The sequence below is a fragment of the Mustela erminea genome, chromosome 11, assembly GCF_009829155.1.
Source record: "Mustela erminea isolate mMusErm1 chromosome 11, mMusErm1.Pri, whole genome shotgun sequence".
NCBI lineage: Eukaryota > Metazoa > Chordata > Mammalia > Carnivora > Mustelidae > Mustela > Mustela erminea.
In genome coordinates this window covers 103,391,399-103,414,086 of record NC_045624.1, presented here as the reverse complement: position 1 = coordinate 103,414,086, position 22,688 = coordinate 103,391,399, and the positions used below count along the sequence as shown (strand labels likewise).

At 46.5% G+C, this 22,688-nt stretch overlaps 1 protein-coding gene across 4 annotated transcripts in view; it reads right to left on the bottom strand.

Moving 5' to 3' along the window:
- The window catches only part of GLI3 (GLI family zinc finger 3), a 263,559-nt gene that overhangs the window by 58,879 nt on the left and 181,992 nt on the right, over nucleotides 1–22,688 (bottom strand). For all 4 annotated transcript variants that reach the window (XM_032305776.1, XM_032305777.1, XM_032305778.1 and 1 more), the window contains 4 exons: nucleotides 18,371–18,572; nucleotides 7,301–7,514; nucleotides 6,246–6,359; nucleotides 4,121–4,261 (listed from right to left, as the gene is read on the bottom strand). In XM_032305776.1, coding sequence (XP_032161667.1) covers nucleotides 4,121–4,261; nucleotides 6,246–6,359; nucleotides 7,301–7,514; nucleotides 18,371–18,572 — 671 coding nt within the window. The remainder of the gene's footprint in view (nucleotides 1–4,120; nucleotides 4,262–6,245; nucleotides 6,360–7,300; nucleotides 7,515–18,370; nucleotides 18,573–22,688) is intronic.

Here is a 22,688-nt window from a genome sequence, read left to right as displayed (position 1 = left end):
GATCCAGCAAACAGGGGGATGCTAGGGAGGGTGGGGATACGGGGTCCCAGCAGTGACGTCTGCAAGCGCCACCAGCCACCAAGCGCTGGTGACCCAGGGTGAGGTGCACGGTCTTCACATCCATTCCTTCTCCTCTTCTGAAAAAGTCCCTCGGAAAACTCAATGGGGCATTCAGAAACAACATGTGCAGGTTACATGCAGGTTTCTTGTAGGTTTCGGAGAACCTAGGATGGACTTGGGCACCTGCTGTGCATTGTTTCAGAGGCATCCAACCCTCCCAGAGCCGATGCTGGGACTGAGTTCTGGGACAGAAGGAATGCAAGCGGGAAATGGGTCTCAGGAAGGTTTGGAAGCCTCTCTCTTGCACTCATGAGGTCAGCCCAGAAGATGGAAGCTGAGTTTTTTTGTATGCACCCCCCCCAAAAAAGCCACAAGACCACAAACACATTGAGAACCAATATTCTGCCACTCTCAGAAATAAACTGAAATGTAAGATTCGTGTCTTTTGTAACATACCATGAACAACAGCAAAGACAGCAAAAAATGTACCGTGCATGACAGCAAAAATAAAAAATTAAAAATAATAATAATAATAATAATTTGGACCTGAAGGAGAAATGTGGACTTTCCACCTCATTTGGAGTTCTTAGGCTACATGCTTTCAGATGTCAAGGGAAGCGAAAGCGTTTGCATCTTGACAAATCAATAATCAGTTCAGTCTTAATCAAAGGTACTTTGAATTTATTTTCATATGGGATCCCCTTCTTACTCTCTTGTTCCATTCTACTTTAACCGACACCAAGAAAGGGACCAAGTGTAATCAAAACCTCGTTAACAAAAGTATAGATCTATCTTCTTAGCTTCCGGGCCTAGAAGTCAATTTATGACAAATTTAATACTAGCTTGAGAGTAACTAAGCCCAATTATAATTATCTTGCTGGGAAGAGAAATTAATTAAACGTCCCTGTGATAAAGACCCCACAGCAAACCTAGAACAAACACGCGCCTGGCAGAGGACAGGCGCTTGAAATAAAGGAGAAGAGAAGGGAAAGGCAATGTTTAGCCCATCTGTTGGGACAGTAATGGGACAAGGTAATCTTTTCAAGAGAACATGGGGCGCATTACGCTGGAAATGAGACTACCTGGCGGGCAGAGCCCGCCGAGTCCCTAATTCTCCTCTTCAACTGTGTGATTTGCTAATGTGAAACATATGTCCCCCTTTTGCACCAAGTTCAAATGACTCTGGAATTCCAACCGTGCGGCTCAGCGACTGAACCAGAACAAGGGGAGAACTTGTCAGGATTTAAGAGCTTTCAGCAAAGCCCTTCAATCGCAGCCAGCACCCTATTCCATGGAAGGATATCAATTATAGATAGTGACTTGCTTTAGCAGGCGGTCGGGCCTGTCAGACACTAGATAGACAACCATGAAGAATCATGAATCTTTCTATTAACTGTAAGAGGGGGAAAAAGAATGGGTCATGGCTATAAATAAGGCAGAGCTTCAGAATGGTTTAACACCTTGCCTCTTGGTTGCATGTAGCATGAAAATCCAACTAATTCACTAAATGTCGCCTCTCCGAGGACAACCATGGGAAGGGAAACAGTTAAGACTTCCCTCTGTCCTAAAAAAAAAAAAAAGTGGGGTTTGCCACTGGTACTTTTTTTCCCCGTGGATGGAAAATTAATTAGGTGGATGTGGAGCTAGTCCTTCGATCGACAAAGAGTAAAGTGTCCGTGCTCTCCCAGGCCACTGCCGATGCCACCAGCTACGCCCACGAGGAGGAAGGGACTTAAATGTCACACCAAGTAAAATCTACTTAAACGCACAAATTTGGAATCTCCGTATTCCAGGTAACGAGCAAAAAGGTGGAAAGTAGGTGATACGAACGAGTGCTTTTATGGAGGTTGTTGCAAGGTGTAACTTCAACCCACTTCATGTATATAATTTATCCCAGACTAAAATTAATATCATGAAGGTAATACCTTGGATTTTCTCCTAATCCTGACATGAATTCCCTCTAGCTGGTTTGGAATCAAAAATTTCCACCGTACATGGAGACATTCCAATATTTTATGGTAAGACACACACCATGGTGGTCATTTAGGTCGATAATTTAAGCAGATTTACCTCAAAACTGCTCAGATCTCTCTACTAAAACAGAGGCATCTCGCCACTGAGATTCAATACACCTTCCAAAGTCACTCTCTTAAAAGCTTCCGTGTTAAGTAGGCAGCAGGAAGGTTAAAAATGCTTCCTCAAACCTGGTCTCTAATGAGGAACACGATTCCTTTGAAATAAGACTCCGAATAAGCTCCCTCACCCGGGGAACTATAATTATAGCACTCCCTGGAAACTACAATGACTTATCCTCAGAAAAGGCACCACAAGACGGTGTCACCTCTCAGGAGGACATTTTCAAAAGCAAGCAGCTCTGGTAACGTCTTGCTCACGATGGCAGATCCCATGCAAACGATTCCCCTCACGAAGGTGGCTGTTCTCTCCTCCTATCACTAAGGGTACTCTCTGCACAGTTCACTCTTCGGGAATATCTGTCTACCCTAAAAGAAAAATTCTGAACTTTTTCTTTCTGTCTTTGGTAGGACCGTGTCTGTGGTTTCCATTAAAAGTCAGCAAGAAGAAAGGGCTATTAAGTAAGGCCTGGCTTAAAAATAACTCTCGCATCAAATGAAAGAGAAAGAATCGAATTAGGTTCATGGAAAAATCTGGAAATATACCTTAATTAAAAACATTTGACTTTTCTAAGTTTCTTGCTATGCTGAGAAATCCATAATCCTTCCTACACAATTACAAGGAGACATGATTAAAAAAAGAAATGGGGGAGCGGGGAGACCCTGCTGATGTCATGTTAACATCTTGCAACTTTCTGTACCTAACAGATTGCGAACGCTGGCAAAACCACGTCATTGCCGTGACGGTGACGTGTGGACATCTCCCAGAGGAGGAGCCAAGTTGAAGACGACACTGTGGTCGATGAAAGATGGGGGATGTGTCCAGAATTGTAGAATTTTTGTGTTTCAGCGGAGAAGGGTTATCAAGAAATATGGATCCTCTAAAATTAGAAGTTACTAGAAAATAAGAGTGAATGGGGCAAGTATGCGCAGTGTGCGTGTGTGGGGTGGGCGGCAGGGCATCCCAAGCAAGGCTGCTCTCTCAGATGTTCCGTCACAGTAAAAGCAGAAGAACCAGCCACACGTAGCAGAACATCCGTAATGCCTCGATGAGACCCTGTGTTTGTTCACAGGAGTGCATGAGCCTCTGCCTGTCCCGCCTCAATGATCGAGAGCCACTTCCATCTCAGTTACTCCCAGTCCCCTTGGCTAGGGAGACTCTTCTGGCGTGAAAGAGAGTACCAAATCAAAGGGAGCACTGGCAAAGCAAATATGCCTCATAAGGTACATGCACATGAGCGCACGGAGCGCACTGCGTCATTGGAAATAAAACCCATGGGGGCAACACTTCTGGACCTGGTACAGTGAGACGAGGTGTGGATCTGGGCTGGACCGTGCTGCAGACACGCCACTGAGCACATTTTAAAACACACATCACTTTTTCCACGGAACTACTCACCCCGCAAGTGTTGGCCTTCAGTCAAGACATTGTGCTAATGGCTTCCCCAAGCATCTACCTACTAATTGCTGCAAAAAATAGTGGGAGGTTCCTTGGACCTTGAGAGCTTGGAAGGAGCAGGCAGAACCGAGAAAAGGAATCCCTCACCTCTACACTTTTTTCTGCTGTGGCTGGGTCTAGGAGAGGAGAATCAAACTTGGTTAAAAGGTTAATAATAATTCATGTCCAGCTTACTATTACTCAATAACCATCAAAGACGCTAACTCAAAATAGTGTTTTCTGGCTTACAGGATCAGAGTCATTACGCTCTCTATTGAAGACTTTATTGAATTTTACACTAAGCTTTAGCTGACTGAACAGGTCAAGCACCGTGGCTCAGAGTTTTCTTTATTCTCAGAAAGTCATAAAGCCCTCTCCCGTTTGCAACGCTGCTAGCTAAGAAACCTGACTCAGAGCAGGGTCAGGGCAGCTGACCCCGCAGGAAAGGTCACATAGTTGTAAAGCCCACTTCCGGCGTCCCCCCACTTACGTGTACCAGCTGCTCCTGGGTGTCAAACTCCCGCGTGCAGCCTTCCCAGTGGCAGTTGGTCTCATAGATGACTTCAGGTTCCTGTTTGCTTTCGTCTTTGTCCCCTTCCTCCTTCACCAGGGTTGTTCCTTCTGGCTGTTCCTGGAGGTGCATTGGGGGCAGGGAAGCAGGGCGGGGTAGGGTGGGGAGGAGAGAGGGAAAAAAAGATCAGACACAATGGAAGGGCAGATAAGAGAAAGGAAAAAAAAGAGAAAGAAAAGAAAAGAAAGGAAACCCTGATTGCACAGGCTTTCTTCCTGGAGGCAATTTTTCAGGAAAAATAAAATAGAGCCCAGGTTTATCAGCTGCATTTTGTGAACAGAAGTCGAACATATGGAATCATTTGTGTGCATGTTTTTCGAGGTTGTTAATGCGGGATTAAAAACAACAGTCCTGGGGTGCCCGGGTGGCTCAGGGGGTTAAAGCCTTGGCCTTTGGATCAGGTCATGACCCCAGGGTCCTGGGATCTAGCCCCACATCGGGCTCTCTGCTCAGCAGGGAGCCTGCTTCCTCCTCTGCCTCTCTGCCTACTTGTGATCTCTGTCTGTCAAATAAATAAGAGCTTTAAAACAAAACAAAACACAACAGTCGCAACTGTAATGATGATAAGAAGTTGAGGCCCAAATGTTGCCCCCGAAAAGAAATGGAAACGTCATCCCATAAGGGAGGCAATTAAATTAGGTCACGCCGTCTTTACCCAAAAGATTGGCCTTTTTTCTCTTTCGGTTAGATTCTTTTTAGTGTGTTAGTTTGTTGATTCTCCTATTTTGGAATCAGGGCAGTGGTTTACTAGTAATTCTAATTCTGCTTTCCCTGCCGCTGGAGCTGTGACAGGCACTTTCTGGGTTTCAGAGGGATCCTGTCTTCCTGTTTCAAGCTTGATCTCCGAGGATACGGGCTGTTGCCCCAGACCCACAGGATCTGAGCTTAGCAGCTGAGTCTCGTCTACTCTCCGAGGCAGCTTCACTGCAAAGACCATGCAAACAATTGGGGCGCCTGGGTGGCTCAGTGGGTTAAAGCCTCTGCCTTCGGCTCAGGTCATGATCCCAGGGTCCTGGGATCCAGCCCCACATCGGGCTCTCTGCTCAGCGGGGGGCCTGCTTCCTCCTCTCTCTCTGCCTGCCTCTCTGCCTACTTGTGATCTCTGTCTGTCAAATAAATAAATAAAATCTTAAAAAAAAAAAAAAAAGAAAGAAAGAAAGAAATAAAGAAAATGCAACAATTTCCAGAATTTGGGATCTCATGTGGGGCAGCATGACAAAAACTGCCCATGAGCATTTACATGTAACCAGCAAGGTTGTTGGCTGGCAAAATTCAAGGAGAAGGATGGATTTCAGAACCTATAACATCCATTCACTCCATCCTCAAAGCCCTCCTCCCTTGAAAGGAAAATGTGGGTGGAGGTCGTCTGAGTTTGGGGCTAGAGCAGCCCAGATGTAGAAAGGTCCAGAGTCTGTGGACATCCAGACTCCAGTCCAACCCCTACTTCCAGGGATTAATATTCACTGACCTTCTTCCTGTGTCAGACTCGGGGACCTTAGGAGATGGTATTCTAGACATAATAAACACATTTTAAAATAGAAGCTCAGAGGGTCTAAATGCCTAAAAGCAGAGCCCAGATTGGACTTACACTTGTCCTGTGTCAAGGCCCAGAATCTAATTGGCCTTAAATTGGTAAGTTGTGCCTTGATCCCTCCTTCTGTTCTCCAAGCCCTCCTGGCAAGTGGGTAAAGGCAAAATAGGAACAAAAAAGAACACGGCCGGTGTAAGGAATATCATCAACTGCGCCCAGCTCCGGCTTATGGCCAGGAGCTGGTATTCCGGGGCCCGAGACCAGGGCTTGGGACTGAAGCTTGGTCCCGTCAGTGATTGGTTACAGATTAATCCAACTGCTAAACCACAAGCTACAGTTTATTCGACCTAAGAATCTGAGTTAGAGAATCCGGTGGAGTCAGACTGCATCACTGGCCTCCGGTCAAGCGCATGGGTCAAGACCAAGGCCAGAACACAGAGAATATGGACATGCTGTGAGAGACCTTGGCCTGGATGGACCCACAGGCCAGCGGCAGAGCCCCCCAGTGCTCACCTGCTGGCCTCGAGGCCCCGGGCTGGGGAGGTCTTCATCGGGCTTGATCTTGGACCGCTTGTTGTGCATCAGGTCCCCCGTGCTACTCACCGCAGACTCGCTGGTCGGCTTGTTCTGCGGGTCACATTTGCAGGGACAGAGACAGTAATTAGGTTTCGATCAAGGAGCGGGACCAGAGCTAAAATATGCTGTAGACAAGCTGGCCGATGTGGCATTGGAACAAGGGCTTGGTAAGTCTCCAATCCCACAAGAGCAGAGCCCAGGAAACATGTCTGAGGCCAGAAAACATCTATGACGGTTTCCCCTCGGGAGGAGAAACCCCCTGTGGCTTTCAGGGGCCCCTGGGGGACTCCTTCGGTAAAGCATTTGCTTTCAGCTCAGGTCATGATCCCGGGGTCCTGGGATTGAGCCCCCATGTTGGGCTTCTTGCCCAGCGGGGAGCCTGCTTCTCCCTCTCCCTCTGTCTGCCGTTCCCCCTGCTTGTGCTTTCTCTCTCTCTCACTCTGTGTGTGTCAAATAGAGACATAAAACCTTAAAAGTACATAAAATTAATTCCCTAGCTTTTAAATGCTAGAAGATTGGAGCAGGGCGCTTGGGTTTTCATGAGCTCCAATCCTGTGCTTCAAAGAACAGAGTAGAGAGGTGGGCAGGAAACCAAAAGAAACAGCTGGCGATGTTCTTAGAGGATTCAGACTCTTTGAGCGAGATTATCGAGGAGGTAAGAGCAGAGGGCATGGCGGGTTTGGTTCTTCCCGTGGAGTTATCACAGGACCCGAAGTGCCTGCAGGGAGTCACCCAATACGCCCCTCATGCGGCGTATTGACCTGAGCAGGGTTACAGACCCTCACCCAGCAGCCCGCTGTCCCACTGGGGAGGAAACGACTCTGGGGCAGGAAGCCCGCACACACGTGCCGCACTCATCAAAACCTGAAGCCTACGTAGGGCCCTGGATTCGGAAGACCACGAGAACGCGGGGGCAGCCGCCTGTCCCGGGGTAGGCAGGGCCCTCCTCTGCGGCTGCAAGACAGATCAGCTCCTCGGGCTGTGTCTCTCACCTGTGAGGACTCCGATGGGCCCGAGCTGACCTGGACGGGGTTCAGGACTGTGGGGATCCCAGGGATGGGTCTCTGCGTTGGAAACGTCGGAGCAGGGTGGATGAGAGGAGGGCTGTGTCCAAAGGCTGAGCCTAAGCTCTGCTGCCGGCTTAGGATTTGCTGATGCATATGGAGAGACACGGGAGCAGAAGGGTAGGTGAAGCTCAGGGCAGGGCTGTAGGAGGAGAAAAAGAGCAGACAGCGCTCATTCACACGGAATGCGCACAACCCCGCCAGCACGCCGCGTCTGCGTCTTTACACCCGGTGCTGCCCTCCCAAGTGACATCAGGTCTGCCTATGCAGGCCAGAAGGCAAAAAAGGTTACTGATGGACATCGTGCATACTTCCGAGAGAAACACGCCTGCAGAAGCAGACACGCGTGTGCCCACACCCAGACACACAGACCTGAAACGAGGCTCGGCAAACGGGAACAAAAGGCTCAATAACAGCTATTTATTGCAATAACAAACTTTATATAAAAAAAGAGAATGGGCGACTACATGCTTTATAGTATTTTTATTGGCTCTCAGCGCCGTATGTCCCCGTGCATGGAGCAATCCCTTTAATCTCGGCTCACACTGCGTGCTTTCATATGTCTCCAGATCTTATTACAAGAGGAAGGAAAATCAATTGGTTAAATGTGTTTTGAACACCATGCTTGTCATATCACTCATTTGTTTGTAAAGATGGAAAGCTCGGTTCATCCAGAATGCCACCTAAAGAATTTCCATCAGTGCCATCTGGTTATGGAAGCTGATGGATTAACCTCTCCTGGCTCAGATCGGTGATCAATGGGCTCTGGTGGAGGAATATTCCAGTGGGAGAGCTCGGCTCCCTCTCCCAGCTAAATGGCATTAAATGTCTACGCAAGCCCATTATACATGCTAATGCCTGTCACCGCTCCATTATGCCTCAGCTCCGTCCAGCCTACGGCGAGTTGCGAAGAAGCCGCACTATTACCTACAGATTGCTCGATGGGTACACGGTGCCAAATCGTTCTTTGTGCCGGCATGGTTTAAGAATCAAATCCTCTTAAAAGAATGAAGTGTTCTCGAGGAAATCTGCCCATGGCTTAAAAATGCATGAAAAACTATAATTGCATTCCCGAACGTTTCCTTCTTAAAAATAATCAGTGGGGGGGGGGAATAATAAAAATATGCATTTCCTCCGTCCTGCTGTGTAATACCCAGAAAGAATCAGAGTTTCTCGTAATGTCAAAGGTAGAATTCATGCAAATTTCCAATCTGGTGGGTTAATTACTGCTGTTGGTAAGCGCATTAACTGAGAATATAATAATTACAATACCAAAATTCACACCATTTCAACAACTTTAAGTAATAATTCTGAAGATATACTCTGTTCATTAATGTGACTCCACATTTTGCCTATTTGACGACAATCCATGAAAGGCTGCTTCAATGGGATTACATTACTATTATTCCTACAGAGAACCTTGCGTTACAATAGCTTGCCCATTTAACACTGAATATCATTAAGATTACCCTCGGAGAATTTCCCCCAGCTTGGAGGAACTCTCCTTTCATTCCGCATTGTCACTCCATAATAAAGGCGAGCAGGAGTGTGCTGAAAACAGTCATTGTTCATGGCAAGTTAGGGAGAAATCAGTAATAATATTCCGTTTCTGCAGTGCGATAGTTTCTGCCCGTTTCCGAAAGCAACGGTGAATGATTACGGCAAGACTCCGCTAAGGTAGCTGCGTGGATGACTGATAGGGCATTAATCAAAAGATGCATATCTGCCCCAGAATTTGTTCACAAGCTTTCTTCTAATAGCTGATTTCATGTTCACTGAGCTCTATGCCAGTTTGTCCAATTTATTTTTCGGTGTACAAGCCATTCATCAAAAAAAAAAAAAAAAAAACCCCACAATGATTTAACACCCCACCCCTTTCCCTTTTGGTGAATGGGCATGACTCAGTACAACTACATTATTCTACTCATTAAAAAAGCAAAAGCCCAAAGACCCCACTGGACATATATGTGCAATGGGACACAGTCCGAGGAAGCCTCCAGACACCTTCGCGAAGTTTCCTGAGCCCACACGGTGGGGCAGGCGTGGAAGGGGCCCTTCTAATGCCGGAGGGCGCAACGTTTGGGGGCTCAAAAAGTCAGGACCTGATTAAGGCTCGGGGCCACTAGAGAAAACATTTCAGAGGCGGAACATGCCCTCAGTTGTGTCTATGAGCGATTTCCAGATGTTCCTGCGCAGTCAGGATGGGTCCATTTTTACTTCTCAAAAGGTGTCAGAGGGAAGGAGAGCCAGGCTGGGTTTCCTGCTGTGGGTCCCGTCCTCAGATACACTTGGGCTGACCTCAGCAGACATCGGGAAAGGCAGGGACAGCTTTCGATACATTTTGGGAATGTCCCATCCCCCTCTTGTGGCTGCTTTCCTGCAGATAAAAAGCAGGTGCCAGGAACAAACCTTCTCCAAAATCCATGTCCAGTCTTGGCTTCCAGGGGACACGATAAGCACCGGCTGAGCCTCGCAGAGTGTAGGCAGCTGGCCACAGGAAGGCTCTCTCCACCACGTGGGAAAGGCAGGTGATGGCAGGCTCCTGCGGTGGCAGGCAGGGTCCCACCCACAGAGCCCGTGCTGTGGCAAGCTGCCTGCTCCTCCCGGTCACAGAGCCTCTTTAGGACTCGATGACACACGTCGCTCTCGGCAGTGTCGCAGCATCAGCAAGGACGCTCTCAGGAGAGCATGGAGGAGGACAGAGGGTTTGGAAGGAAGAAGCCAAGGATGGGCAACGTCCCAGCACCGCGTGGAGATGTCAGTGACGACAGAAAGAAGGACTGGGGCATTTCCACAGGTGCGGAGTCGGGGATCAGCCACCACCCCTACTCTCTGACAGTAAGTGGCCCTAGGAAGCTCCACCTCAGGGTCCCGGGCGGCTGGGGGTGGGGTGTTGGTTGGGGGGGAAGCAGGAGAGTCCCCCGGGCCACAGGTACCACCCACATCCTTCCCGAGCTGAGCATGGTCACATCCTTTCTATCAGCTGGGTCTTGGCCTTCTGAGACCCTGCCCCATCCAAATGAGCCCCCCTGCACAGCGGGTCCGATCACATTCTCCTGTTGGACCCTTCTGTTCCCTGGCCACACCCACACTCTCTGAGGTCACAGTCTGTCTCCCTCTAGACCCTGAGGTCCCAACGGGGTGGACCCGCTGATGCCTGGAACACTGCCCGGTGCACAGCAGGCCCTTGATACGGAGTCCTGAGCCACCGAGTCTCTTTTCAGCGTACTACAGTGTCCATTTACTGCTGCAACTGAGCGGCTGAAAACGACACACACTTCCTCTCTCGCTGGCTCATGAAACCAGTACTGCATTTTTGTGGAGTCTCCGGCAGCTTCTAGAGGCCGACCTGCCCTCTGCTGATGGTTCCATATCGGCTGATCTTCTTCCCTGGCTCTGACTCTGGTCCCCTACCTTCCTCTTATAAGGATGCTTTTAATTACATCAGAGCCACCCGAATAATCCCAGATAATCTCATCTCAAACTCCTTCCCATAATCGCAGCTACATAATTCCTTCTGCCTTGTAAGGTAAAAGGCCTGTTCATTTCTGGAGTTAAGATGTGAATGTCCTTGGGGCCGATCACACACAGAAGAGTCAATTCAAAGAAAACCATGTCTTCCTCTGAAAACTACAATTTGACAATGCATCTGTAAAACAGTCTAAACAAAGCCATATTCATGTCTTTCTAGACAACTTTAGCGGCTGAACGGTCTTTGCCGATTACAGAGGTCAGAATTAAAAAAAAAAAATTAATCCTAACCTTTAGAAACCCTGAAAAGAATCATTCCATAATTTCCTAGAAATTACTGATGTTGTTGAGGATTTTTACAAATCTCCTGTGTCCTCCAAAGGAGGACATGATCTAATTTAAAACTCGGTCTACCTGAGCTTTATTACCTCAAACTTTTTTCTATTTCTGCTCACCCTATTCTTTCCTGTGGATCCCATGAAGAAAGCTTAATTTTATCATCTGATTTCTGCATTCTCTTCACTCAGTATTTGACATATTAAATATAATTTTTTTAAAAACCATTGTTTTTTAGTTTTCACTTCTTTTCCAAATGACTATCAGAAAGATGGGGTGACTTAAAACACAAAACATTTATGATAATGTGACTTAAAATGATTTATCTATATTTAGTCAATGAGACGAGGAGAAAACGTGTCAGGTGGCCCCCATCTTCCCAAACAAGGTGTTAACTAGGCCACAGGCTTCCCCAGACAACAGGCTGAAAGGAAGTCTTACGACGGTGAGGAGAAAGAAGAGCTCAAGTCACCACATTGGAGGACTCTCGCAGGGCAGTCACCATGGGACATGCCCTCTAAGTGTCCCACCCCAGAAACAGTTTGCAGCGGTCATAAGAGAACCTTCTAGAAACTAGTGATCCTTGCAAAACACTCCGAGAAGCACTCTTCTAAGACAACAGTTATCAAGCCAGAAGAAATTAATTTCAATATTAATTTGGCCTTTACTTTTCTCAAGAGCAGAAAAGGAAAAAAGGGGTTTAGGTCCTTGACTCTAGCGTGGAGAATGTCCTCAGCCACCCAATATAATTTCTACCCATTAGAACAGATTCACAGTTACAGATTTTTTGCTTTATAAAATAACTTAAAGGAGCATTCCTCTGTGTTTGTGGTGACTCAGGGATAGAGCTCTGAGCACACGGACATAAAATTACTCACAGTCGGTTCCCACTCTATGTTCAGCTCTGAGCTAACAGTGATCAACATAGTGTTGTCTGAGTGGGAACAAGTTTGTCTATTTTCCAAAGATTTAAATGAAAACTCCCTGGATGCCTGGGTGGCTTAGTGGGTTAAGCCTCTGCCTTCGGCTCAGGTCATGATCCCAGGGTCCTGGGATCGAGCCAAACATCAGGCTCTCTGCTCAGCAGGGAGCCTGCTTCCCTTCCTCTCTCTCTGTCTGCCTCTCTGCCTACTTGTGATCTCTGTCTGTCAAATAAATAAATAAAATCTTAAAAAAAAAAATAAATAAAATGAAAACTCCCAAAGTCTGAAACTTTGAAAAAGTTTTGATATATTTATCCTCTATCAAAAATCAGAGATATAGTTTTGTCGATACTCTTTTTGCAAAGTTGGCCAAGTTTTGCAAATGGGGCCTTGTCTCTTCATGAGCAATAAACAGCATAGTCACACCTCACCTACCAGGAATTCTCCTACCTGGGAATCTCAGCAACTACCCTCAATCCAGGTAACATCTGGAGTGCAATTAGAAAGAAAATGTTAAGCAAAATAAATGTCATAAAATGCACACACAAAATCTTGTATCAATTCAGTAAGTTTTAACCAAGTACTTTTTATGTATCTCATTTACAGTCCCAGAGCATAAAATATTTTTTGCAACTAGACAGTTAGATATTACTATAATCAAGACATGGAACTTTGACACTCATAATCATTTTTCACTTTCACCACATTGTTTTCTCACACCAAGGAAGTAATGTGAGCCAACGTTTGTACAGAAACCTTGTGATCAATCCATGCATTTGTATTTAATTTCTAGAATGACCTGTTAGTGGGGACACTGAAAGTTCATGCTGCTGAAAATCACTCCCTAAATATTTATTCACCACCTGCTGCCGGTGTGAAGAGTGACAGACACAGGGTGCCTCTGCCTTCTTAGGAAATGTCCTGTTTTAAATATAAGGTCAAAGCTAACTACCTACAAACATGTGTTTTTCAATTGCTCAGGTTGCTGTATTTTGCTCAGATGTGAATTTTGGAAACATCCTTCAAAAGGAATGCATACTGGGGCCATTGGGTGGCTCAGTCATTAAGCATCTGCCTTCAGCTCCTGTCATGATCCCAGCGCCCTGGGATCGAGCCCGTGTTGGGCTCTCTGCTCAGTGAGGAGCCTGCGTCCCCCTCTCTCTTTGCCTGCCTCTCTGCCTATGTGGGATCTCTCTTTGAAGCAGCTCACCGGGCCTCCCTGAGCATCAGTTCCTTGGACCTGAAAACAATTCAGCCTTGCTGGGAGCTTGGAAGGCTTCCTGCTGTTCCCGGAGCAGGGGCCGAGGGCTGTGCCTAACCGGGCCCCTGCCTGCCTTTCCTGTTTACTGCCCTCCATCCCCTGGATTCCTGACACTCCCTCAACACCCAAGCTCTTCCCAACCGTGGCCTCATCTGGTCCACTCATTCATTCGTACCTGACTGGAGACTTTTTCCCTTCAGGAGTTCAGTGAGAGTAGGGGTCCTGCCTCTCATCCATCCCAGTAGCCCCCACGCCCAGCGCGGTGACTAACACAGAGTTGAACATGCAGCTGAATACGGGAGGGGATGAATCAGTAACTGATTCAATGAAATGCTCTCTAAAACCAATAACCACATACGAGAGGCAATAAAAACTACATTTCTCAGTATTAATCACTTTGGCTACTGCTGGGGGAGAAGAAGTTTGTCACCACTTTCAGAAGATGTCATCAGCGTTTCGGGACACTGGTCATTGGGCACTGTGTTCCCCTACACTCTGTTCTTTGCTGTGTCCCACCCAGTGTAAAAAGGGTATCAACAGATCCAAAGTCAAGCTGCTCTGGAGACCGAGCTGGTTCCTCTCCTGCCTTGGTAAGTGGCAACAGACATCTGCTTCCTCCAGGGAAAAAGATGGCCACTACAGGACACAGAACACAGAACACAGCCCACTGTCCCGACACTGGTCATAGCCCATGGTGCTGGCTGCAGACACCTGTCCCACTGTGGCACCCGACTCCCACTTTCATCAAGATGTCTGTCCTGACCACACCAGACCAGAGACCACTGAGGACACAATCTCATCTTCGTTTTAGCCATAAACTCAAAGCAAGAACACTGTAACTGGTGAGTTGTAAACGAGTGGGTTACTCATTTCTTCATTCCATTTACCTTTGGAAGGAGACTACAGGAAGAGGAAGGTCACCCCAAACTCCTCTTTGTGACAGCGGTGTAATTTCTAGGGGAAGGTATTAGCAGAGGCAAAGGTATTTCCACTATATTGCCATTATATTTACAAAACCTATGTGGAGTGGAGGTTACAGGTTGTTATTGGATAAACGTGAGTCATCTGGGCTTAGATGGGAGTCTTCAGGGGGATGGACAAGTCAAAACTGCTTGAGACAGTCAAATTGTTCACAACGACATTTCCAAGTGCACGGGGTTTTCAGAATGGTCATTTCAGTTATGATATAAAAGGGTAGGATTTGTGATGTAGACGTGGACCACAGGGTTGAAAAGCGATACATAACTGAGTGCGCTTAGGGGCTTTTGTGAATAAATACTTGCTTTCCACAGTATTTTTACAGCAATTTTTACAGAATTACTAGCTAAATACATAAACATAAGAACCATACTCAAGGATAGACATTTGCTTTTTAACCCCTCATTTTGTATCCATCTCTCCATCTCTCTATAGTTCTCAACCTATGGACATGTAACATACTCTTCATAAAGACTGTAACAACCTAAAAACCAGAATTATTCATCTGACACATAGAAAGTTCCTTTAATAAAAGGGCTGATGAGAATTCTGATTACTCATTTAAGAGCTCTTTCAGGGGCACCTGGGTGGCTCAGTCAGTTAAGCGGCTGATTCTGGATTTGGGCAGGAGAGGAACCAGCTCAGGGTCGTGAGATCAATCCCCACATCGGGCTCTGCATGGAGTGCATGTCTCTGTCTTTCCCTCTCTCTCTGCCCCTGTCCCCCCTAAAAAAAGCGCTCCTTCATTTCTTCACTCAAGAAACAACCTTTGAGTGGTGTCAAGGTGAGAAGGCACAGGTGTTTTGGGGGGTGGTGGTATGCGGCCATGAACAAGACCCGTGGCCCTCTGTTAGTCGCACTCTAGCAGAGGGGAAACAAACAGCAGACTCTCAGATGAGCTGGTCAACGCAGACATTTCAAACAGAGGCAAATGTGACTACCAGCCTCTCGGAGGGTAACATCTGAACTAGAATGCTGTGCGAAGGAGATCACCGCTACGGCATTTTTTCAGAAGACGGAATGCTTGACTTCAAACGGAACACCATCTTGGCAACTCAACCAACAGCGTTACACTGTACGCCTCTACCAGCTGTAGGTCAGACCCCAGAAAATAGCACCAAAGTCAAACATGCCTGGGGCCCGTTGCAAAGCAGGGCATTGGAAGATTGGCATGCAACCTTCTCCAACTTTCTCCTGCAAAGACCCACTATGTGGACGAGTAAAACAAGGGCAACAGAACGTTCTTCCAGATCTCTGTGGCACAAAAATAAGGAGTGTGCCTCTTGTCCCAACCCTGTTGGCTGGTCCACAGCCCGGACTGCACGCACCCTCAGTCCACACTGGCTCCTGTGCCTTTCCCTCCAGAGAAAGTTAGCAACCCTTTGTGCCTTTGCTCACACCTCCACCCTTTCCCTGCCTCCCAGTGGTCCCACCACTTTGACTGATGATTCCTTAAGTCGGTTTTTAGTTGACAAATTTGAACTAAGAACAGGGCAAGCAAAGCACTACAGGACAGGCAAATGTTACCAATGATAATGATTCTAGTCATCGCGTTATACGCCATGCAAATGTCATTCTGAGCTATCTGCATTACTTATGTGCATTCAAAGCTACCTCTGGTCCTAACACACACCAGCTGAATATTGGAGAGTGAGAGGTCAGGCTGCCAGAGAGAAGAGAGAATGGAAAGGACCCAAAGGAAGAACAGGAGTGCACAGTGGCTGGGCCCATGACTATGGATGCAAACCTCTTCTTCCAGCTCTACTGAGAATGGCAGGGTCTGTGGGAGCTCCTTGGAGGCAGGGGAAAATGATCAACCCCAGTCAGGATCCAGTACTAGGTCACCTGGGCGGAGGTGATCAAGAAGGCAGGAGAAGATGGGGGGCGGGTAAGAATTAAGACAGACAACGTTGCGACCATCTGTACCATGAGGCTGTGACGTACTGGAGAATGTCGAGCTAGGTGGGTAGAAAGCCAGAGGGGGAAAAATTAGGGAGAAGCGAGAGAAATCAATGCTCACCAGTGATTCTGTGTGAACAGAATTCTGTGAGAACATTATTTTGTGAATATCGGGTGTACTGTATTTCTACTACTTTGATGCTATGAATTCTAGTTCAGCCACATGATCGTTACATAACCTGAGCAAAGCGAGCTGTGGTCATTGGCAGTCTGCACGATGTTGGGAGTATCTGTGGAGGGCCGGAACAGCCAGGCCACAGTTCCGAGATGGGCACCCTTCCTCAGAGCCTGGGGTGATCACAGGGGTCTCACAGCTGGGCCGTGCTACTCGGGTCCCAGATGGGCCATTCCAGGGCCAGCGCTCCCAGGACTTGGTCCCCAGCTGGGGTCTTCATCCTGGCACTGTGCACACACACCGGCTTTGATAAAGTGTGTCCTATCCTACACGGGCTGTCTCATCTTTTGCTTACAAGTGTGAAGCCTGGACTTGGGAGAGCCAACAGGCAAGGACAGCTTGCAGAGGCGGTCGCAAAGCTGAAATCTGACTACGGATGTGCCCAGCTCCAAAGCCTCCACTGGTGACGAAGTTGGCTAGTCCTGACGACACCCCAGGACTCCCATCTATGTCCTGATGATGGTCACATCAGCCATGTTTTTGCTTTGCTCCGTGTCTACCCTTTAATGACCATATTGAAAGAACAAAGAAAAGCAGAAGAAAATGATTTCACATCAACCTAGGGCTTACGATATTTAAACACTAACTTGTGTGCTGAAGAGGACTGCTGGTAATTGAACAAGCAAAGGATTACAGGTGTAATTGAGAACGTTATGGAAAAAATGGAGGTACACACCATTTCTAGTAAATACGCATGTCACTACCGCTAACACTGTTTTCCCCCAGATGGTTGGGGTCTCCCTAATGTGTATGTCCATCGTGGGGCACCCCTCAACGAAGAACTAAAACTACTATCCACTTAGAGAAACATACCAGTAACAAAACAATCACTTACTCAAAGCAAGGAATTTTTGCCTTTGCCTTTGCCTTTGCGGCAGGAATCACCCATAGTTTGCAAAACTCCAGTTCAAAAAGATCGCTAGGAACTGAACTCTTAATTTATGGGAGGAAAAACTTAGGGGAAGGGATAAGCGAAGTCGACAAGCAGGGTTCCCTAATTAATGAACTAGGACATGATCTAATTTGATGCCTGAAACAACCATTTGGTAACTAGCACAGCACGAATCAGTAAGTGATTAGCTGATAAAAGCAGCCTAAACACACCTAAAATTCCTCACTTGGCTTACTTTCGTTCCCCACTTATTGACATGAGCCCATGTTTGATCATTAGCGGCGAGAAATATTTTATGGTAAGCGTGTTCACAGAAGCCTGCGTTTGTACCTTCCCATGCAGGAGCAGACAGAAAGCATTTCACCAAAGGAAGTGTCAAAATGTTCTCGTCCCCCAACGAGGGAGGATGACAAAGCAGAGGGCTTTCAAATTAAGCTAAAAATGCTTAATAGGAAAACAAGGAAATCTTGGTTTGCCGCATTTCCTCTGAGAGACGTGCCTTGCTATGTCATCACGTTTCTTTTCCCTTAGATTCGAAATCCTGCTGACGCCTTTTCTTTCTTCCTCAAATGCACCCCTTTCCCCCGTCGTTAACAAATGTGAATAACACCACGTCTGACTGTCTGTCTTCTGCTCTGTCCCTCCTCCCACGTGCTGCACGACCAGGTATGAATGGGTTTTCTCTCCAGAGAACTATAATGAGTAAGAGGGGCTTGGATGAAGGCTCGCCAGTCTCACTGCACAGCGGCCTCCATCATAAGGAAATAGCTACGGATGTGCATACGGGCTACTAATTCAAGTCTGGGGGGGAAAAAAAAAAAGCTTTGGTCCAGTCCTTGGCTCTGGAATTCACGTCAGAGGCATCTGACTGGCATCCCGGGTCAGGCCCGAGGTCGTGCCATCGCTGTCACCCTCAGAGGGCATCAGTCCCGCTAAGGCGGGCCCCTCGGGCGCTGCCCCTTTAATAAAAAGAAACACATCGTGGATTCTGGAAAATACAAACCTGATGGCGCTCGCGGACAAGTGACCATAGGAGCCGCTTGCCGACGAGCTGCTGCGGGAATTATTGAGAATCGTGACCAAGGAGTTGGGAGACGTCCTTATCATAGTCTGAAGGTCAAAGCTGTGATCGGAGAGCGGTGATATGGACAGGGTACGTTTCCGGCTGGGCCTGGCTGACAGCCTGGGGCTGGGGAATCTCGTGCCTGTTGCAGAAAGAGAACAGAACCCAGTTACATGCGGTTGGAACTCCACACCTGTGAGTCACTGCTCCGGGCCTGGCTGGAGGAAGGGACAGCTAAGAAGCCAGCAACCTGCAGTGACAAGTGCCTCTCTGCCCACTTGTGGTCTCCTGGCTACCACTGAGGAAATTAGGGAGAAATATTTATCTTCTAGGGCTTACCTCGGGGGAGCTCTGTTTATTAATGTGCAGGCAAAATGATAAATTGCTAAACAAAAGGGAAAGACTTTTATGTGTTATCCCTCTCATTTCTAGTGATTTATGAATCTGACGGCTGCTTAGATATTCCCATCATTAATTCACCACAAGCGACAAAGACAGTGGTCCCCACAGTTTACACGACACACCCCTCCCCATCCCAACACACACCATTTTAAGGCAATGAGCCGAAGGAGGAAATGAATTAAAGCACCCGGAGATTAGAAATTCAGCTTAGTGATGCTCTCATCTCCCCATGATTTTGGTAGTTATCTGATCCACGTATACGTAAAGCTTTACTAAAACACTGATAAATGCATTATCTGAAATTGATGGTTCTCAATCGGGGGCAATTATGCCTCCAGGGTGCATGGGACAACATCTGGAGATCATTCAGTTATCACAGTTCAGGGGGTGAGTTCCCATCGAGTGTGTAGAGGCCAGGCGTGCTGCTGAACGCCCAGGAATGCCTAGGACAGCCCCCCACGATGAAGAAGTCTCTCTCCCCAGGAGTGCCGAGACTGAGGAACCCTGCCTCAGTTCTCTACAATCTAGAAGAATAAGTTCCAATAAACATTCCCAATCTCAGGATGTGGTTCGTTTGGAGGTGTTCCAAGGTCAGGGGTGGGGGAGGACCATGTAAGCATTATTATGAGATTTGATGAATCTATTTTAATTCTCTGGACCTTGCTTCTCCAGTCATAATAATAGGGAATAAAGCATTTATTATTAGAAAGCTCAGTCTTTATTAAGATTCCTCCAGAAGTTCTAATTGGGAGGTTAGTAACTCACACTTCAACGCATGCCAACTTGGTACAATGTTTTTTACCTAAAGAGTTAAAAATGAAATGCCTCTTTGCCTTCAGTTTGGTAGATCCTAGAGATGTGAATTTCAGGGACCAACAATGCATATGGCCCAGAGGCCCACACTCCTGCCTCTTCTAAGGTCACATGTCCATCATCAAGTCATCAAACTACAGCTGAATGAATGAATGAGAACATAATCCTACTCCATAAGGAGCAAATGAAACATAATTCGTTTTGAGTAATAATGGAGGGGTTTTATTTGATAGTACGGGTCTCCTTGCCGAAGGGGACACTACAGTTTTGTGGTACACAGAGCGCCGAAGTAGAAGGTAAGCCTTCTTTATAGGAGACAGACTAGGCACTTGGTCTCTGGCAACTTCTATGGGAATACTTTCTTCATCATGGACCTTGACACAAGATAACAATCCAACATGCTTCGAGATCATGAAATGAAATCGATGGATATGAGAGAGTCTATAGGTAGTATCACAGAATAAATAGATATACTTTATCTGAAATAATCGCAAACTGGAGCTTAGGAAATAAATCTCAAAAATGAAGCTTAGGAAATTAGTACCATGTATAAAACTGGAAAACCGATTTGAAAGATGAATACGGTGCCTCCTCAAATTTTTCTTTCAGACACATTCAAAATTGAGTTTCTTCATTTAGAGTAATTTCATTATGAGCCTGATTTAGGCCATGCTAGTACCAATATAGCTATCCCAGCTAGATACACATCTTTTAGTGTCTAAACCACCATCTTACTTTTATTATACATCTGCCTTACACAGAAATGTTCCACATTTACTCACTATGAGAGGCTAATTTCATCACAGATTTTTTTCTTTTTCTTTTTCTTTTTTTTTTAAAGATTTTATTTATTTATTCGAGAGTGAGAGAGCACAGGCAAGTGGAGGAACAGAGGGAGAGGGAGAAGCAGGCTCCCCACTGAGCAGGGAGCCCGACACGGGGCTCGATCCCCGGAACCTGGGATCATGACCTGAGCTGAAGGCAGACGCTTAACTCACTAAGCCACTCAGGTGCCCCTAGTCTTTTAATGAAGAAATCTATTCCACTTTCAAATGACTCCAAGGACTCCAGACTTCCTGTCTACTTCCATATAACCTTCAGTGATAACCTTTCTCGATGGGTCTCAGGGATCCATGGCAGAGTTAAGAATAACAGGACACACTAGACATAGAGATGATGCCTGGAACACCTCTAATTTCTTATATCATTAATTAGATAAGGTGGCCGTCTGATGTTAAGAAGCAACAGAGGTCTTAGGGGCCCTTACATCGTCCAAAGCCAGAGTCCAGAGGCTTCCCTTCATCCCTTCCAAGGAAGCCTTCCTGCTGCCCACAGCCTGGTTGGTCTGGCTCCTCTCTGTTTTCCCTCCAGGATGGGCTCTTACATCGGTCAGTTTCCACCGATACAAATAATGAGGTTTTCAGGAGCCCTCAATTCTAGAATGTTCCTCATCGGGATTACTTGCTTTCCTGTCTTTTAAGGTAATTAATCCCGAAAGACAGAATTAGATCCATAAAGCAGACTTGCTTATTCTAACATGCAACATTTAAATACGCTGCCCTTAGGTGGCAGAAACCCAGGTATGCCCATGGTTGGCACGTTTAAAAGGCAAGTGCTCATCCAACACTAGTTTCTTGCAGTTTCTGCCAGCTGAGGACTCTGGAAGATCCGTTAACAATGGATGAGAGTGACCCGCTAGCTTCTAGGCTTTGCCCTGCAGGGCCACACCCAAGGTAGTGATCTATAAGAGTTTCTGCTTCTCTGTTAGAAAAGTCACCTATGATTTAAATTCTTTGCACACTCCTTATGTTATGTTTAACTAAATGCTATTTCATTTTTTTTTAGAAGGAAGGTAGTATTTTAAGCACTTCCCAACCCTTTAATATGCTCCTCCTAACCCCCTAATAACCAAGGAAACAGAGAAAGTCAGCGTTTTGAAACGGTGATTTGGGATCCCCTGTTGAGGGGAACAGCTAAAACACAAGGAGAACATTTTGAAGACCACTGCAAGAGAAGTCGCCCAGTTCCTCACTGATCCTACCGTTTCCTTCTGACACATAAGACCAGCATTCTTATTGTTCCAACACAGATCTCTCCAATCTGGCTTTCTGTTAATTGTTTTGTTTCTCTGTTCTAATAAGAAAATTCTGACAAAGAGAAAGGAGGTTTCTTTTTATGTGATGAATGATAGGACATCTAAATTCCTACTTAATGACAATCAATTTACCATATACTCAGACAAATTAAAATTCCTTTAATTAGTTTTTACAAAGTAAAAGGGTAGCTTCATCCTTTATTTAGATAAAAACCGCCTTTGCCTGACTGAACACATTCTCATCAAATGTAGAAGGTAATGTGGGCCGACCTTCCAAGGATGCTCCCTTATTTTCATTCTTTATTTGCAGAGTTTTAAATAACGAATTTGCATAATAAACCTGAACTTCGTTTCCAACAATCCCTAATTGAAATGTGGTTCTGATGACTCTGAATTCCAAGCTCTTGACTCTACAAAGCCAAACAACAACCCCCCCCCCCCCCCCCCCCCCCCCCGCAGAAGGGAACACGTTTCTCTTGCTTTGTGGTAATGAACTTCCTGCCGGAAACCGTCGCCAACTGGGACCCCGTGTAACTCAACGAGTTCCTTCATGGCCGTAAGAAGATGGAGGCCGTAGCTCTCACTCTAAACCAGTATCCCCCTCTCCGCTCCAAGCCTGAAGGCTGTGCCCAGGACGCGCCTTTGTCCCAGAAGAATCCAAACAGATTGTAGATGAAAAAGTGCGGCCACCAGGAGAAACAAACAAACCTCCCCCAGCATACGCCTTTCTCAAAGCCACATACCCTTTGTCATAGTCAAAGGGAAGAGGCTTTCACTGAGGGATCTCTCAGACAACGCTTCGCATTCACTTCCTGACACCCGGCAAATGGAACTGAAAGAATGTGAATAAATAAGAACTCTTGGATGTTCTGAACCGTGATACTCGTAGGCTCATTTGTCTATGTCTAGATAAGTGACCCTAAGGCACCACCATAAGCCTTCAGGGAT